This window comes from Hypanus sabinus, chromosome 10, assembly GCF_030144855.1.
Source record: "Hypanus sabinus isolate sHypSab1 chromosome 10, sHypSab1.hap1, whole genome shotgun sequence".
Classification (NCBI taxonomy): domain Eukaryota; kingdom Metazoa; phylum Chordata; class Chondrichthyes; order Myliobatiformes; family Dasyatidae; genus Hypanus; species Hypanus sabinus.
The window spans coordinates 124,709,539-124,728,813 of record NC_082715.1 but is presented as its reverse complement, the minus strand read 5'-3'; the positions used below and the strand labels follow the sequence as shown (position 1 = coordinate 124,728,813).

Here is a 19,275-nt window from a genome sequence, read left to right as displayed (position 1 = left end):
GTGCAAATACAAAAAGATAGAAATAATAATAAATAGATGTCGAGAATATGAGATGAAGAGTCCCTGAAAGTGAATCCAAAGTTGTGGGGACATTTTAATGATGGGGTGAGTGAAGTTATCCCCTTTGGTTCAAGAGCCTGATGGTTGAGGGGTGATAACCTGGTGGTGTGAGACCTGAGGCTTCTGTACCTTCTTCCTGATGCAGTTTTACCTTCAATATTTGAGGAAGATTAAAAATGACTTTGGAGATCAAAGTACATATACGTCACCAGATACAACCCTGAGATTCATTTTCTTGTGGGCATACCCAATAAATCCATAACTGAATCAATCAAAGACTGCACTGGCTCAGGCGTTCAATCAGAGGGCAAAAGACAACAAACAGTGCAAATACAAAAAGAAATAACAATTATAAGTAAATAAGCAATAAATATCGAGAACATGAGATGAAGTGTCCTTGAAAGTGAGCCCTTAGGTTCTGGAACTTTCAATGCCGAGGAAATTTTGAAGTTGAATGAAATTATTCCCTTTGTCTCAAAAGCCTGATGTTTGAGGGACAATGACTGTTCCTGAAGCTGGTTGTGTGAGCTTGGATTACAGTTCAGCAAAGCTTCAATGATCCAGCCTCTCTTGAACTTGGGTGGTATCGGACTAACAGATTTACTCAGACTATCGGATGTTACCCCAAAACATGTTTTTCTTTCAGTTTGAAAAAAAAAACAACTTGTTATATTAAGGTGTAAAAAGCATCTCAGCAAACCTGTGCATTTAAAGGCAGTGAAAAATATACAAGCAATCTAGACCACTCCTCCAGCTGCAAACCCACCCACATTCCTGACCTCTGGTGTTCTAGACCTAACCCCGGCCCCTGGCTACAGTCTGGACCCCCAACTCTGGCCGCACTCTGGTAGACCAGCTCACACTCGTGATTTTTGAGTGCACCAGATGCAGAACCATAAAGATTTCCAAACAACGGAATCCCAGAATCCTTTCGAGAAATGCCTGGAATGATGCACCTGCCGCAAAATGCCAGAAAAACTGGGAGAACCCGAAACGTTGGCTTTCTCTGCCATGTTTCACAGGGAAAGCCAGCAATGCTTCCCTGCAAATCATGCACTTGAAATTCGCGCCCTTCCTTTGACTTTCCCAAAGAATGTCAGGAAGACCCTGAACACAATCTCAGCAACAAGATAAATCAACGTGCAGCCATTTCCATGCCAAAGCAATATTTGGAGTAAATTTAAAGGTTTTAGATGTCAGACACCCAAAATAAGCAAGAGCAGAAAGCTGAAGAAAGGTCTCTTCAGCACTGGCTTAAAAAAAGACTGAAAGCATTAATGAATGAAAAAGAGTAAAGTTTGTTCTATAAGCTTAACTCTTGGAACAATACTGGGAGAAGTCAGACAGCCAAAGACCTGAAGGGATTCCTGCACCAAACATAATACTCACATGCAGTTTCTGGCTGCCAGGTCCCGGTGGAGAAAGTTCCGATTACTCAGGTACTCCATGCCACTGGCAATGTCGACCATGAACTTCAGCAGAGTCTGCAGCGGAATGTACTGGAAAACAAAGCAACATAGCAACCTGTTTTATTTACATAGACTGTGAAAAAGAACAGCACAAGACAGGGCCTTCAGCACACAACGTTTGGTTGTTCTCGTAAAACCAATCGTTCATAATTAATCACTATCCTGCGTAACTGACCACCTCCCTCTCTTCCTTGTATACTGACGCCCCATGTAAGATTTTCTGGAGCGTTCCTGTGCTATCTGCCCCTATCATCACCCCCGGCAGCATGTTTCAAGCAACAACTACTCTCCGTAGAAGAGAAAAATCTGTCTCACACATCTCCTTTAAATCAGAATTAAGATCTTATGTCATGAAATCTCTTTTTCTGTTAACAGTGCAGCGCGACACATTAAAGCCACGATAGATTATAAAGAGTTCATACAGCAGATTCTGGTTAATTGGGCCATTAAATTCTGTCACTCATCATTGGCAGAAAGTCAATTCAGAAATGCTTTGCTCACTGATGCACAAGCATTCTGGCTTGGAGGTGACAGAAATGGCTGGGAGTGAAAATAAAATGATTTCACTACTTCACCTAGTCAGGAACTATGAAGAATTTGGAAATATTAACAATCACCTTGAAAATCACAACGAAATTGAAGATTTGGAGGATGCAATCGCCAAAAGCATTGTGTGAATGCAGTTCATTATCTACACTATGACTCTGCGCCAATTTTGTTTATTTACAGTCAATCAAAGGAACTCGTACACTGGATGAATTCTTCCATTGATAATTATTAGGGACTAATATACCGTTTTATAGTACTAAAGCAATATTGGCAGTGATCTAATTTGTTCTATATTTCATTATAGGAGAATTTATTATTCGGTTAAACAGTAATTTGTCTTTTTTTTTATATAGCTTTTTAACAATTTCCATGAAACTTTGGCTAATTGGGGCATCCGTTTAGTTGGGGCAATGTGTACTAGCCGTAATTAACCAGAATCCACTACAGGAGAATCAGTTACCTGGTCTAACTGATGCTGAGTGCAAGGTCACTGTTGCAACACCACTCAACCACACCGATCAACAGTATCTCACTCCTCTACACCTCGTCACCATTTGAGATTCTACCAACAACAGTGAAGTCATCAGCAAACTTATAGATGGTGCTTGAGCTGTGTGTCGAGTCACACCGTCTTGGGCGTAGAGAGAGTAGAGTAGTTGGCCAAGCACACATCCTTGAAGTGCACCTATGTTGATCGTTAGTGAGGAGGAGATGTATATTAATTCACACTGCCTGTGGCCTCCCGATGAGGAAGTCAAGGATCCAGATGCAGAGGGAGGTACAGAAGCCTAGGTTTAGGACCTTGCTGATTAGAACTGAAGGTATGATTGTGTTGATCACTGAGCTGTAATCAAATAACAGCCTGATGGAGATTTAGGGAGATTGCATCCACTGTGAACCTGATGTGGTGACTGGCAAATTGCAGAGGTTCCAGGTCCTTAATGTAGGCAAGAGTTGATTCTGGCCATGACCAACCTCTCAAAGCACTTCATCACAGTAGATGTGAATGCTACTGGACGACAGTCATTGAGGCAGCCAGCATGGTCTTCTTGGGTCAGTGTGATTGATGCCCTTTTGAAGCTGGTAGGAACCTCAGAATTCAGCAATGAGAGGTTGAGGATCAGAATCAAAATCAGATATAATATCACCGGCATAGGTCGTGAAATTTGTCAACTTTAAGACAGCTGTGCAATGAAATACATGATAAATACAGAGGAAATAAAAAGTGAGTTTCATTAAGTATATATATGTCTATTAAGTAGTAAAAATAACTAGTGCAAAAAAAAACAGGAATAAAGAAGTAGTGAGGTAGTGTTCATGGGTTCAATGTACATTTAGAAATAAGATGGCAGAGGGGAAGAAGCTGTTCCTGAATTGCTGAGTGTGCGCCTTCAGGCTTCTGCACCTCCTACCCAACAGTAACAATGTGAAGATGGCATGTCCTGGGTGATGGGGATCTGTAACGATGGACACCATCTTCCGAAGCTCCTTGAAGATCTTGGAGACTATGGAGGCTCCTTCACATGATGCAGCTAACTAATTTTACAAGTTTCTGCAACTTGTGCAGTAGCCTCCCCCCTATACGAGACGGTGACGCAGCCAATCAGAATGCTCTCTACAGTAACTTGTAGAAGTTTTTGAGTGTTTTAGCTGATAAACCAAATCTCCACAAACTCCTAACGAAATATAGCAACTGTCTTGCCTTCTTTATAGCTACACCCTGGAACTTGAAATTGCTCACTCTCTCCATTTGTGATCCCTCTATGAGGATTGGTTGGTGTTCCCTCGTCTTACCCTTCCTGAAGCCCACAATCTGCTCTTTGGTCTTACTGACACTGAGTGCAGGGTTGCTGATGCAACACCACTCAATTAACTGGTATATCTCACTCCTGTATGCCCTCTCATCACCCCATCTGAAATTCTGCCAACAACGGTGGTATCATCAGCAAATTTACAGATGGCATTTGAGCTATACCTATCCACACAGTCATGGGTAGAGAGGTGAAAATGTTATTTCTAATCTACACAGATTATGGTGTTCTGGTTAGAAAGTTGTGGATCCAGTTGCTGAGGGAGGTACAGAGGCCTCTGATCTGTAGCTTTTTGATCAGGACTGCAGGAATGATGGTGTTAAATGCTGAGCTTCTTGGGGCTTTCCGAAAAGAAAAGAATTCTTGGGGCTTGTCCCATCGTTCCCATTCCACTGTCCTTTTCCAATAATCACGGCAGAGGAAGAATAACTCTTCAATATTTCCCTTCTCTACAAAGTTACCATGCTGGATCTCTAAATAGAAGTAGAATCAAAAAAGGTATGACTTTTTGGCACCTCAAGGAAAAACCTATGTTACCAACTAAATCAGCAGCCAACCACCCCCACTTCCCCATCTGACTGCGTCCCTCTTCCGCTAAGAGTGCACCCATCAACTGTGCTGACTCATAAATGGCTGACAAACGGACAAGCATGGGACCAGGGGGAACTCAGTGGGTTGAGCAGCATCTGCAGGAGTCGAGTCCTGATAGAGGGTTTCAACCTGAAATACCAACAATTCCTTTCCTCCCACAGATGCTGCTTGATCCACGAAGACTGTTGCTCCACATTCCAGCATCTACACTCTCCTGCCTCCATGACCTTATGACCTGGAACTCATTAAGTAATAATTGCCCAATTCAGGGAGTGATGCAAAGAGAATTAATGATTGCATTCGAAGAAAACTGGCTGGGGGCGGAGAAGAAAAACTGCACGATTCCTGGAAAAGGACAATGGAATGCGAATAATGGGAGTTGCTCTTTATGGAAAGTTCCATGAATTCGTTGATTTTACGCAAGTAATTTGAACAGACAGGGTGAAAACCAAAAGGCTTCATGGGTGCCATTTTGCCCATATGTTTGAATTGGGCAATATGAATGAAGGAGTGTTGTGGATGGCTTGTGGAAATGAAGAATGTATTGAAGACAGCAGCTGGTCATGCCTGTTTCTTGCACTACCCATGCAAAATTATCCTTTGTCACATGTCCTTCATATCATCTAGAAATTAGGCAGCAGCCTTAACAACCAGCACAAAACAACTTTTTACAGCCAGTATTTGAAGTTTATTGACTCTTGCGTCATCTTCCCCTGTAACAATGTGGTCTACTCAGTAAGTAGATTACTGCCACTTTTCCAAGAGTTGAAGGTTAGAAATAACAGTACATTTTTCTATAGAGTTCCATAATTACCTCAGCATTTGGTTCAAGCCTTGAGCGCAGCAGGAAGCTGTGCAAGTCACCATATTTCATGAAGGGAAGGATGACCATAGGCTTTGCGATCTGCTCTCTGGAGCCCAGTTCCAAGCACACACCTAAAAAAACACACAGCCAATACACTTGTTACAGAGCTCATACATTCCCTACCATCTTAACTCAACTCTCCTTTTAAAAAGAAGTTTTACTCTATATTCGCCAAAATTGAACGATAATGTGTTTAAGCATTCACCTGTCCTCCACGTAACTGCAAGAGGCAGGTTATTATTGGCAAACTATTGACTGAACACTACATAATTATGGCAATAAAGGTGTATTTTATTCAGGGGATGCCTGTGCAAGACATCAGAAAACTCCCAGCCATTAAGTTCTTCATCCAGTTTAGTGTCACAAAATATTCTACAAACGTTTGTACTTACTGAGGCCTGACATGGTCATTCTGTCAGAAACCTTGATGCAGCTGGTCACGGTAGAACAAACAGTTCGTTGGGAAGACTGGATTGAGGAGGCGTTTGAGTGTAAGAAAGCCGAAGACTAGGAGCTGGTAGAGCAGTGCCAGAGACAGGGGTGAAGGGCTCGACGTCAGGCTAAAGAGGTGGGATGTAGAGGTTTTGCTGGCTGCTCGCTGTGCAGAACCTACTCTCTCCTTGGCATTGGGGAGGGGGGGGGGGCTGCAAATCAAAGAGCCATCAGGACCATCACAGAGGCTGCTGAGCGAGCCTCCTGAGCAAGTCTCCAGATGTCTATGGATCAAGAGATGTGGCCGGTGGACACAAGCTGGGGCCTGATCAACCCTGGCTGGGTGGCCTGGGGAAGGGAGTCTGAAAGACCCGAAACACCCAATGAACCCAGGTTACATCACTGATGCTGTTCTCCAGTGCATCCTATTGCAATGTCTGTAACTCCAGAATGTCGCAAGGCAATTTATGAGCCATGGACTGAACTGTGGTCACGCTTGCAATACCCGTTGCTAACAAGGAAGCAAAATCTGAAAACAAAATTACATCTGTAACGCTAGCTTGACATTTATTTAGCAGAAATTTAACAGTCCGTTGGGACAGTGCAGCTAGTAGACCTCGCTATCTTACAGCTCCAGTGACTTTGCTTCAATCCTGACTCCTGGTGCTCCTTGGGTTTAGTTTGCACGACTTCCCTGTTATCACATGTGTTTTCCCTAGCTTCCTCCCACATACCAAGAATGCTAAGTTAATTGGTAACACACACAAAATGCTGGTGGAACGCAGCAGGCCAGGCAGCATCGATAGGGAGAAGCACTGTCGACGTTTCGGGCCGAGACCCTTTGTCAGGACTAACAGAAAGAAAAGATGGCGAGAGATTTGAAAGTAGGAGGGGGAGGGGAAAATGTGAAATGATAGGAGAAGACCGGAGGGGGTGGGGTGAAGCTGACAGCTGGAAAGTTGATTGGCAAAAGGGATACAGAGCTGGAGAAGGGAAAGGATCATGGGACGGGAGGCCTAGGGAGAAAGAAAGGGGGAGGGAGCACCAGAGGGAGATGGAGAACAGGCAGGGTGATGGGCAGAGAGGGAGAAAAAATAAAAGGGGAGGAGGAAAAAACTAAATATATCAGGGATGGGGTAAGAAGAGGGGGGCATTAACAGAAGTTAGAGAAGTCAATGTTCATGCCATCAGGTTGGAGGCTACCCAGCCGGTATATAAGGCGTTGTTCCTCCAACCTGAGTGTGGCTTCATCTTGACAGTAGAGGAGGCCATGGATAGAATATCAGTTAATTGGTAAGCTGGAAACCACCTCCAGGTCTGTAGATGATTGGCAGAATCTGAGAGGAATTGATGGGAATACGGGAAGAGTAAAAGGAGATCAGTACAGACGAATATCTGGTGGCCAGCATAGACTTTGTGGGCTGAAAGACTCGTTTCCAAACTGTGATTTGGGGAATAAATAATGGCCTTGCCAGAAACATTTTCCAAATAAATGATAAATTTTTAAAAAGCAATCTCAAGAGCTCAGCTACACAACATTGAGATAATATTATCTTATGCTTAATAATATGGCGGCCCAGTAGCGAGGCGGTGAGCACAATGTTTTACTGCACCAGCGACCGGGTTCATTTCCCGTCGCTACCTGTAAGGAGTTTGCCGCTTCTCCCCGTCAACGCGAGGGTCACCTGGTGGGGTCAACGTTTGGGGAGGATTGGGTTTTTAGTTGCAACTGGCGTGGATGGGCGAGGCAACGGCCTCAAGGGGAGAGCCAAACAAGAGGAGCTACAGGAGTTGCATTTCCAGCACAAGCCTGGAACCTGCTAATGGGAACTCCTCGCACTCAAACATCGTCTGAAAGGCCAAAATACAAAGTTAAACACTCAACACAGTGTCAATGGCAACGACTTAAAACAGCGGACGGTATTCTCCTCCTCGGTTCGTAAGTACGAGTTGTCCGTAAGTCGGATGTTCATAACTCGGGGACTACCTGTACCATAAATATAACTATTAAATATATAATACAGTACCCAAAAGTTTAATGACATTTGGATGATCAAAATCTTTCATGCAAGCTGCTTCACTCAGGAACTCTTCAATTTCCCTCAGTGAGAAGTCATCCACTAGAACAAAAAAAAAAGATAAATCTTATCCCCAGTACCAAGTATAATTTCTCTTCTTAAAGTATCTCAATGCGACTGCAAGAAAAATAAAATATTTGGTTGAAGATAACAACATGTCTGATATCTCAGTTGAACTGACATCTCTCAGTTAAAAGCTTAACATTTGGAATCATAAAACAGGTTGAAACTTGAACTGCTTCTTTATGACTACACTGTGGACAGCTCCAATATTCCAGACGGCGTTCCACAAGAGTCAGAACATTTTACCAGCTTACTGCATTCAGGAGCACAACATGCACAGAAGCATTATGGGAAACTGTTCAGCCCCAATTGCTGTATTACAAAATAGTGTCCTAACAATGAAAGCAAATATGACAAAAATTTTAAAAAGCTTAAAAAAGCTTGATTTTTCAACCTCTGAGTAACTTAGGATTCAGCAATGTCACAGGCATTGGATACTAATTTTTTTTAAGCCCTTAATTCTGAGTGGAGTCATCGGGATGCCGTCGTGATGGCGTTTTTTTTTTTAGCAGGCTTTCTTATCTTTACGAGGCCGAGTTGCTAGCTCGACGCTCAACCCAGCATGGAGGATGGGGAGCGTGCAAGAGAGCCGGCTGAATTCGAACTCAGGAGCCTTCACTCTAAAGTCCGGTGCTGATGCCACTACGCTACCAGATGGCTATTGGATACAAATGCAGGTAACTTATTTTCCAAGTCTTTTATTAAACCAAGGAACTCTATCCACCATGGACAGTTCCAAGCCCGGCTGCAAAAGGAGAAAGGTTGGGCATGGGGCTAGCAACCCCCATCTCGTAAAAACACAATGCTACAGAATCGCCAACGGAAGCTCCGAAGACCTCATCCCTTGGAGAGGCAGGACTCACCAAGATGATGGTCTACACCTGGGGACAACTGAAAGACTGGCCCAGGACAGAGGACTCTCGTGAGCTACTGTTGGCGGCCTATGCCCCAGAATGGGTGATGGACTTAAGTAATTAAATCAAATTAAATGCCTTACATTTCATGGTTTTAACAGCAACTTTCCAGCTACTGCCATCAGCCTGTTTAAGATGTCCCTCCATTACAGACCCAAATTCCCCTGTAGAACAATGAGAATATAAAGATCAGTCAAATTAACGGTTTACATGTACAAAATGTAAAATATTGCAATTACTGTCAATGAGAGCATGGAGAAAAATAAACCGAACAGTGTACTGTACAAAATGAACCTTTCTTGGCTCTGTTTATTGAAGCTATTTCTTCTCACTTTAAATCTCCCTGTAGATCTGTCCCTGTGTTACTATTTGTAGGTGTTAAGAGTTACAGGCTGTTTTGTGCATAAAACTGTCTGATTATCATTGTAACCTGGGAAATTTTGAAATTAGCCAGGAGGAGCAGGATCAGGTCAGCTGCAATGACTGTCAGATGGATGACATTAGCCAATAAAACACGGATCAATCTGAGGATATCCACGGGTACGGGAAACTGAAAATGAGGAGCAGGTACTACTTAAATGGTTTCAGATGGGGAAGTGCTGATTGACAAAGATTTGGCTGTTCTTATACACCACTCAAAGCAGCATACAGGTCCTGCAAACAATCGAGGTGAACAATATGTTGGCCCTCACTGAGACGTTTGAACACAGTGCCTTGGTTTGACCACTCTGGAATATGGTGTACAGTTTTGGTCTCCGTACACAAGAGATGCTTGCCGTGAGGAACAAAGTTTCAATAGACGGAGGGAGAGGGGATGACGATCAGGTTTGCAATGACATCGGAAACAAGAACGGATCAAATCCAAACATGCAGTGTTCTAACAGGTGAAGATAAGAAAGGATTGGCTTATGGTATTTCCCTGCTGGGTGTGTCTCAATCCATGGGGTAAGAGGTTTCGGGGACATTTCATCATTCGAAGAGTGGTGAACCTGTGGAGTTTGCTATCTCAAAAGTCTGTAGAGGTCATGTCAGTACATATGTTAAGGAGACAGATGAATTTCTAGGCACCAAAAGGTATAGGAAGAAAGCAGTCATATGGTAATGAGAACACGGCTCAGTCATAATTGCACTGAGTGTAAGAGTAGATTTGAAGGGCCAATTAGCCCTCTCCTGCTCCAAGTTTCTATGTAAAAGAATCTCTCCATCAAGTTAATTGTTAAATCTTGTCCTACAGAGTGTTTTAATATGATAAAATAATTCTTCGGTGCATTCATAATTGAATACATGTTATAGAAGAGTTATGTTCTCTTTAATCTGGGCCAAAGTATGGCATATCTTGGCACAGAACACAATGAGCATTTCAGCTTGGTATAGCCTTGGAGTCCCCTAATATATGGGAAGATGGCAGTGGGCTTGGTCACAGAGGACTCTCTGGGTCCAAATAAAGGTGCAATCGTTTGTCATTTCTGCCTTTCTTATGATCGCAAGATGCTGCTGGATTTTAAAAACATCAAGTATGGTAGGTTTACCTCACTAACGAGTTGCTGGATAGAATCAGCAACAGGTTTAATATTACTGGTTTATGTTATGAAATCTGTTAACTGCAGCAGCAGTACAATGCAAAACATGATAATATAGGGAAAAAATCTGTGAATTAAAGTATGTATGCACATATACATCTCAAGTAGTTAAATTAAATAAGTTGTACAAAAATAAAGAAAGTAGTGAGAGTGTTCATGATTTCAAAGTCCATTCAGAAATTGGATGGTAGAGGGGAAGAAAGTGTTCCTGAATCATTGAGTGTGCGCCTTCAGGCTTCTGTACCTCCTTCCTGGTGGTAACAACGAGAAGATGGCATGTCCTGGGTGGTGGGGTACTTAATGATGGATGCCGCCTTTTTGAAGCACCACTCCTTGAAGATGGCTTGGCTAGTATCCATCATGGAGCTGACTAATTTTGCCACTCTCTGCTGCTTACTTTGATCCTTTGCAGTAGCACCCCCCTCCCCATACCAGATGGCAGTGCAGCCAGTCAGAATGCTCTCCATAGTACATCTGTAGAAATTTCCGAGTGTTTTAGGTGACTTTCAAATCTCCTCATACTCCCAATGAAATACAGCTGCTGTCTTGCCTTCTTTATAGCGAGATCAATATGCCGGGACCAGGTTAGGAACTCAGAGATATTAACACCAAGGAACTTGAAATCCCTCGCTCTCTCCACTTCTTTTCCCTCTATAAGGATTAGGGTGCCTTCCCTCATCCTACCCTTTCTGAACACCACAATCAGCTCTTTGGTCTTACTGACATTGAGTGCAAGGTTGTTGCTGTGACACCACTCAACTAGCTGGCATATCTCACTCCTGTATGCCCTCTGATCACCATCTGAGATTCTGGCAAAAATGGTTGTATCGTCACCAAATTTATAGATGGCACAAGCTGTGCTGAGCTACATAGTCATGGGTGTAGAGGGAGTAGAGCACTGGACAAAGCACACATCCCTGAGGTGCGCCAGTATTGATTATCAGCGAGGTGGAGACATTGTTACCAATCCGCAGGTCTTCCGGTTCGGAAGCTGAGGATCCAATTGCCAGAGAGAGGTACAGAGGCCCAGGTTACGTAGCCTTCAATCAGTACAATAGGAATGATGGTGTTAAACGCTGACATATTTTATTGTCAGTGATCAGCATCCTGATATAGGCACTGGTATTGTCCAGGTGATCCATGGCGCTGTGGAGAGCCAATGGGATTGTGTCTGCAGTAGACCTATTGGGATGATAGGCCAATTGCATTGGGTCCAGGTCCTTGCTGAGGCAGGAGTCAATTCCAGCCATGACCAACCTCTCAAAGCATTTCATCACCACAGATGTGAGTGCTTTTGGACGATAATCGTTTAGGCAGCTCACACTGCTCTTCTTGGGATAATTGTTGCCCTTTTGAAGTAGGCGGAAACTTCCAACTGTAGCAGTAAGAGATTGAAAATGTCTTTGAACTCCTGCCCGTCAGTTGGCATTAGGTTTCAGAGCCTTACCAAACCTTACCATCAGGGCCTGCTGCCTTGCGAGGGAAAGACAGACTGGCGTCGGCCTCCAAGATAGAGCTCACAGGGTCAGTGGGTGCAGCAGGGATCTTCACAGCTGTAGTTATACGCTCCCTTTCAAAGCGGGCATAAGAGGCTTTGAGCTCATCTGGTAGTTAAGCACCACTGCCAATCATGATGTTAGGTTTCGTTTTGTAGGAAGTATCAGCAGCAAACCCTGTCAGAGTTGTCGTGCATCTGGTGTCGCCTCCAACCTCTCTCGGAATCGTCTCTTCACTCTTGAAATAGCCATCCGCAAGTCATTCCTAGTTTTCTTGTACAGACCTGGGCCCCAGACTTGAATGCCACGGATCTAGTCCTCAGCAGACAACAAACCTCCTGGTTCATCCACAGCTTTTGATTTGGGTATGTACTGTACGTTCTCGTAGGCACACACTCATCTACACAGACTTTAATGAAGTCAGTGACAATTGTGACATATTCATCCAGGCTCGAAGATGAACTGCTGCATACACAAGGCAGTCTTGTAAGCACTGCTATGCCTCCCTTGCCCATACCTTCTTGGTCCTCACTACTGGTGCTGCAGTCTTCAGTCTCTGCCTATAGAAGTAGAGCCAGGCTTTGGCTTTAAAAGACTCAGCAGTGCTATCTTGGCGGTGTATTATGAACCTGTAAAGCTGAATAACTATGCCCGGAATATGAGGGGTTAACCAAGATTCTGTGAAACAACAGATGCAAGTGTTTCAAATGCCCCACTGATACAAATGCCCCTTGCTCTGAGATCACCAGGGGCTGTGCATTTGCCAGCAAGATAGTCGGTGTTGGGAGTTGAAAACCACGTTTGTTTTAAACGTACCATCAGCCCAGTGCAACAACTTCATTTCCACCAACACCTTAAGGAAACAGTTCCCCTAACAACAGTCCGATCTATTTCCATCGGTTTTGAGCAACAACAGATTGCTTACTTGCATTAAAATGTCATTACTGACTGTACACGCCTTAGACGTAGTTGTGGTTCTCAACTGTAACAGGATGAAATCGGAATGTTTGATCATTTTCATCAAAGCAGCCTTTAATTTGGCACCCCAAATTGCAGCTGGACTTCTTGTGCACTGTGTTGAAGCCTCTATCTGCCACCCAGGCAGGGCATGATCCAATGAACGGTGGAAATGATTGGCTTGCATTATTTTCTGGTGATCAAAACACCCTGTTGGACGTTGGTAATGTAGAACCCTGCGAGTCTGACTCACTGGTTCATCGGCGAGACTGATGACGGGGGAGCTGCGTTGCCTTGGTTGCTGCGAGGACAAGGCCTCATGCCTCTGGGTTGCCTATTGCGATCCCCAGTGGAGGAGACTCGGAAGCCAGTTGTGTGCTGCTGGTTCAGAGGCCGGCCCTCCCATTGGTGCTGCACTCCGGTGTTTGCACGGTGGAAGACAAGCTGGATTCTATTCATCTGCAGCGGCATATGCCGAAATGAGGAAATACTGTGGCTTGTTGTTAAAGAAGCATGGCTCCAGGACATCATCCACGCACCATCAATCTCAGGCCACGATACCAAGGGAGTTGGGCCTATATTATTATTTTATATACATATATTTTGAAACTGTTTTTCTGCTGTCATAATTTTATGTGCAGTATGTGCTGTGTGTGACTACTTGTCCTGTGTTTTTCACTTTGACTCCAGAGGATTGCTATTTTCTTTGGACGTATTCTGAATGACAATTAAAATCAAACTATTCCAGACTGAAATAACATGCCACATCCCATGTCTTAATCTACACTACATTACATAAAACATTCCCATTACAGAATGGGAATTCCGGCCTTCCCACTTCTACAGTTTAATACTTCTTGGAAATTACATGCAATAAAACCTTGATCATTATTACCCTTGGGCTTTCAGTGGTGCTGGTCCAGCAGAGAGGAGCCTCAACACACATACTTTGTGCTTTGAGAACAGCTTCTTTTCCTCTGCCATCAGATTTCTGAATTCCATGAACCCACAAACACCACCTTATTGCTTGTCTTCTGCACTATTTATTTTTGTAATCAATAATTTTTATGTCTCACACTGTACTGCTGCCACAAAATAACAAATTTCGCTACATAGGTCAGTGAGGGTAAAATTGATTCTGACTTTACACAATGTTTTGCCTGTAATATCCCAAAACAACTTTTTTTCACTTTAACACATCTTTTAAAAAGTTACATGATAGTCTATTTTTTGTGTGAATTCTAAAGGGAATGGGAAACTGAACCCTGTGAACTTCAGCTCATATGCTTCAGCTTGTCAAAGCGTGCCATGACAGTGGACACTATTTCTCAGGGCAAATCTATGCTCATTCCTGACCCCCAATATTCCAAATCCCAATCCTGGAATTGCATTGCGCAACAGCCCAGAGTCCAGTCCTCCAGCCCCAGACACACATCTTGCTTGTTCTCAGGACAGCTGGCTCACACTAGAGAGTTTAGTGCCAACACAGGATTTCTCAACAGTTAGGTATTGGAGTCTTACTGTTTACCTTTACCCTGAGTGGTGTGGATCAAATATTTAATTCTTCATCCTAATTAGTTACAATACAGATTCACAAGTCTATGAAAGTGTATATACATCTTAAAGGAAAAATGATTTTTAATTCACAACAGTATTGTATCTACTGCAGCTCATCTTTTAAGCTGTGCATGATGTCATGTCTCCCACTGAACTCATGCTCTGCCAGTTTCAGAATTCTAAGCACCTTGAAATAAACAGGTAAATAAATGCCTGTAAGGAAGTAGTACAAGAACAGTATGAGATGTAACATCACGATTGCCTGACCTGTCATGTCAATACACAGCCCTATATGTTGTGAAGCCAACGAAACACTAAAATTGCTGGCACAAGTCAGACAGCAAATGTACAGGCGATGTGTGTAACTGCTAAACTGCAGTTGGGGAAAAGGGGTTAGAACTCACAGTATTACAATGACCTGCTCTCAAAGCCCTATTGTGTTGGGGTGGAGTGGGAGTCAGGGTACACAGGGGGGGATGGAGTTTCAAAGTTCAAAGCAATTTCAGAATCAGGTTTAACATCACTAGCATGAAATTTATTGACTTTAGGGAAACCGTACAATGCAATACATAAGAATAGAAAACTGTGAATTACAGTAATCTATATATATATAGTTAAATTAAGTAAATAGTGCAAAATAGAAATTATCAAAAAGTAGTGAGGTAGTGTTCATGGGTTCAATGTCCATTCAGAAATTGGGTGGTAGAGGGGAAGAAGCTGTTCCTGAACTGTTGAGTGTAAGTCTTTCAGCTCCTGTACCTCTTTCCTGATGGTAGCAATGAGAACAGGGCATGACCTGGGTAATGGGGAGTCCTTAATGATGGACACCACCTTTTTGAGACATCGCTCCTTGAAGATGTCCTGGATACTACAGTGTCTAGAGCCCATTTTGGAGCTGTCTAAGTTTACAACTCCCTGCAGCTTACTTCAATCCTATGCAGTAGCCACCCCACCCCAAAACCAGACAGCAATGCAGCCAGTCAGAATACTCTCCACAGTACATCTGTAGAAATTTGCAAGTGTTTTAGATGAAATACCAAGTCTCTGAATGAAATATATGAATTAAATTTGTTATCAAAATACCATATACAACCCTGAGATTCACTGCCTTGCAGGTATACTCAATAAATGCACAGAAGGATAACCACCACTGAATCATTGAAAGACCATGCCAACTTTCACATTCAACCAGAGTGCAACAGACAACAAACTGTGCAAAAACAGAAGGAATCCTTGCAAGCTTCTTTTCATTCCTTACCCTCTCCCAGAGCTTTGCCCAGAGTCAGGAGGCTCCTGTCTGTCATTACATCCTGCAGCCTCTCTTTCAACTCCTCCCGGACTCCCAGATGACCCACTGTGGGAAGAAATGTCAAAGAATTAAAATCCACTTAATTAAATCATATAAGGCCGCGGCATTGAATTAGGTCCTTCTGACTGTTGAATCTCTGGAGATTTTCTTCACACAAGCAACCTCCCCCATTTTAAGTTATTTGATTCATGCTCCAACGGACCTGCTCAATGGGTTCTCAAAGCACCTTTAATGATTAAGTTGCTTCTGTGCTTTCAGCTGAGCAATCGGAGACTTGTTGTACTTGGACAGAGCTTTGTTGAGACCACATTTGGAACCTTTTGTGCTGTTCCTGTGTTTTTGTCTTCAGGCTACTGCAGTGTACTTTTACAAACTGATTCGAAGATAAAAGGATATTCCCATGATATTATCAGGGTGAGCCAGCCCCTAAGGTTATTACAATAGAGCAGGCCATTTCAGACTCTTGAGCCTTTGTCAGCTGAGAGCAACCAAAGGCCCCATTAATTTTCTCTGTTCTCTATTCTTCTTACTTCTTTAGTTCAAGTTCATTGTCACAGTATAGAAAAGCCAAGAATTTTTTTGTTTGCAGCAGCACAAGTATGAAAAAAGTAAACTACATAAACATATCATAAATTATGCAAAGCTTACACGACAAAATAAATAAATAAATATAAGCATTACATTAGGGCAAATTACTGGAAATATAGGCCGAGGTAGAATTTGGGTTTTCCAGGTCAATTCAAGAATTTGACAGTGGTGAGAAAGAAGCTGTTGTTGAACCTTGAGGTGCAGACCCTCAGGCTCCGGTGCCTCCCGATTGATGCTGGCATCGAGAAGAGGGCACAACCCCGATAGTGAACGATGGATGATGGATGCCACCTTCCTGAAGCATTAAAGCCCTATAGATTCATTTGCTCACCCACACACGTGGCACAATTTGCTGTGCCAATGATCTACCAACCTCCACATCTAGGAAATGGAGGGCAACGGAGCACCCACTGGGGATCCCACACAATCACAGGGAGAACATGAAAACAGCATGAGTGATCAGGATCAAACTCTGGTTCCTGGATCTGTACTGCACCGCCGTGACCCACAATATTTAACGGAGTGCAGGGGAACAAGCAGTACCCTCACAGAAACCAAATTCTAAGGGGATGTTTGCCAGACTGCAGAGTCTAGCACTGTGAACCATGGTATCAGAATGCAGGATCAACTATTGAAATGAGGGGTAAAACCTTTGTGTAGAGAACTGTAAACTTTTGGAGTTCTCTTCCACAAATGCCAGTGGATTCAAGGCCAAAGACATTCAGGGCCAAGAGTAATGGATCTTAAGACAACAAGAAAATTCTAGTCAGCCCATTACAAGAAGATTGTGGAAGCTTTGGAAGTGATTTGCCAGGATGCTGCTTGGATTAGAGTGAGTGAGCTACACTGGACAATTGTGGGATGGTCTCTCTGATGGGAGACCTGATAGAAGAAGATTATGAGATTCCAACTTTTACCCCAGGGTGGAAACATCAAATATGAGAGAACATGCATTTAAGCTGAAGGGAGAAAAGTTTAAAGGAGATGTGTGGGGAAAGTTTCTTTTTATTAAATATGAGCTCAGCAGGAACCTGGGATTTCCAGGGTATTGGTGGAAGCAGACACAAATAGTGGCATTTCAGGGGCCGGTGGGTGGACACATGAATATGCTGGAAATGGAGGGATATAGTTTACATACAGGAAAAAGTAAATTAGTTCAGTTCAACATCGTGTTTGGTACAAATATTGTGGGGCATGGGGCACATTTCTTTACTCTTCTATGAAATCAGCGCAGTACAGGTTTAGCCAAGATATCATGATGGGCTCTGCTTGAAAAGATGAACAGCTCCTTCTATTTCTAATTCTTTGCTTTACAACCACAAAATTTCAGACAGGATGGGAAATACAAATCTTACATGAAAGCTCAACCGTCCGTCGTAAGTAGGTTTTCTTCACTGTGTAATGAACAGTTGGCTCAGTGTCTTCTCCATCGCTGAATGCAGTCCTTAATGAGCGACAAAATGCACAGAATACACTTAAATTACAGCAGCAAATATATTCTACCACATGGTTCACACATCCAATCTGCTGACATTAAAAAATGCTATTGTATATTTTAAGAAAATTGCAAAATTTAAGCTCTTACTAAAACAAATTTTATAATCTGTTCCTCAAGAAAACTAAGTTGAAATACTTGATTTGCTATCATAGAGACACACACACACACGAGACCAGCAGATGTAATATTAGGCCATCGCATGTTTCTGCAACATACAAGGCTGCTTGCCCATGTCCAAACCAGTTCTTGATGTACACCTAACCATCTCTTTTCACTACTCATCTCCTTGCATCCTATTCTCCTACACATTCTCCATAAATCCTCTCACAATTCTCCTGAGCTCACACAAGCCAGGAGCAACGTACAGCCGCCAATTAAACCCGTCTGCCTAACTTTGGAAATGGGAGAAGAACAAAATTAAAAGGGGAAAGCTCCAAATTGCATGCAGACATGGTGGAGCTGGCTGTGGTGGAAGGAAGCTACACCACAGCTATGCCAATGTGCTAGTCCACTTTCTCAAGTTGAAATCTTGCAGTGTTATTACCTGGGCTTTGATTGTATATCTGCTCCACGTCAAGTGAAGTAAAACTTGACTATACATGGGAGCATGATCTGGGTTATAGCGAGGCAGTCACCAATATTTTATTTCCTTTGAGTATATCCAAGAGAACAAATATCAAAATTATTTTCATGAATATTAGGATCACAGCGTGGTATCCTAACTGTAACAAGAAGCTCTCTGGCCTGCTTTATCTCCACATCTTACCGCGGCAGTGACAGCGGCATGAGAGGATATCTTCAGAGGCTGACCCCTCAGAAAGGCAGCATTCATCATTAAGGATGGCCACCAACCAAATCAAGCCCTCTTCTGCCATCAGGGCCAAGATACAGGAGACTGAAGACACACATTCAACATTTTAGGAGTATTGCCTTCCTTTCCATGGCCCATCAGTTTTCTCGTCCATGAGCCATGAAGAATACCCAACTCTATTGCTCTCTTTGTACCCGGCTTCTTTATATATTTCTTACCATACCTCATAGTAATTATTTAAATATTGCATTGTATTTTCACAACGTACACTACGTCAGTGATAATCAAGCTAAACATAGACCGGAAGCTGACCTCAATCCAGTACTGACACTCCCATGACTCATATGCATTTACAGAAGCCCCTCCTCAGGAAAGGGTTAAGATGGCAGCGCCTCTACTTCCTTAGGAGTGTGTGAAGATTTGGCATGATAGCTGAAATTCTATGTATTGACTGGCTGCATCACAGCCTGGTATGGAAACACCAATGCCCTTGAACAGAAAACCCTACTAAAAGTAGTGGATACAGCCCAGTCCATCATGGGTGAAACCCTCCCCACCACCGAGCACATCTGCATGAAGCGTTGTCACAGGAAAGTAGCATCCAATATCAGGGACCCCCACCACCCAGGACATGCTACAGGATACTC

The 19,275-nt window shown here is 43.1% G+C and overlaps 1 protein-coding gene across 1 annotated transcript in view; it reads right to left on the bottom strand.

The window, feature by feature from the left end:
* mertka (c-mer proto-oncogene tyrosine kinase a) overlaps positions 1 to 19,275 on the bottom strand; it is a 163,772-nt gene that overhangs the window by 9,225 nt on the left and 135,272 nt on the right. The window contains exons 11-16 of the mRNA XM_059982877.1: positions 17,675 to 17,763; positions 15,681 to 15,776; positions 8,916 to 8,996; positions 7,805 to 7,897; positions 5,295 to 5,416; positions 1,450 to 1,559 (exon numbers count right to left, since the gene is read on the bottom strand). Coding sequence (XP_059838860.1) covers positions 1,450 to 1,559; positions 5,295 to 5,416; positions 7,805 to 7,897; positions 8,916 to 8,996; positions 15,681 to 15,776; positions 17,675 to 17,763 — 591 coding nt within the window. The remainder of the gene's footprint in view (positions 1 to 1,449; positions 1,560 to 5,294; positions 5,417 to 7,804; positions 7,898 to 8,915; positions 8,997 to 15,680; positions 15,777 to 17,674; positions 17,764 to 19,275) is intronic.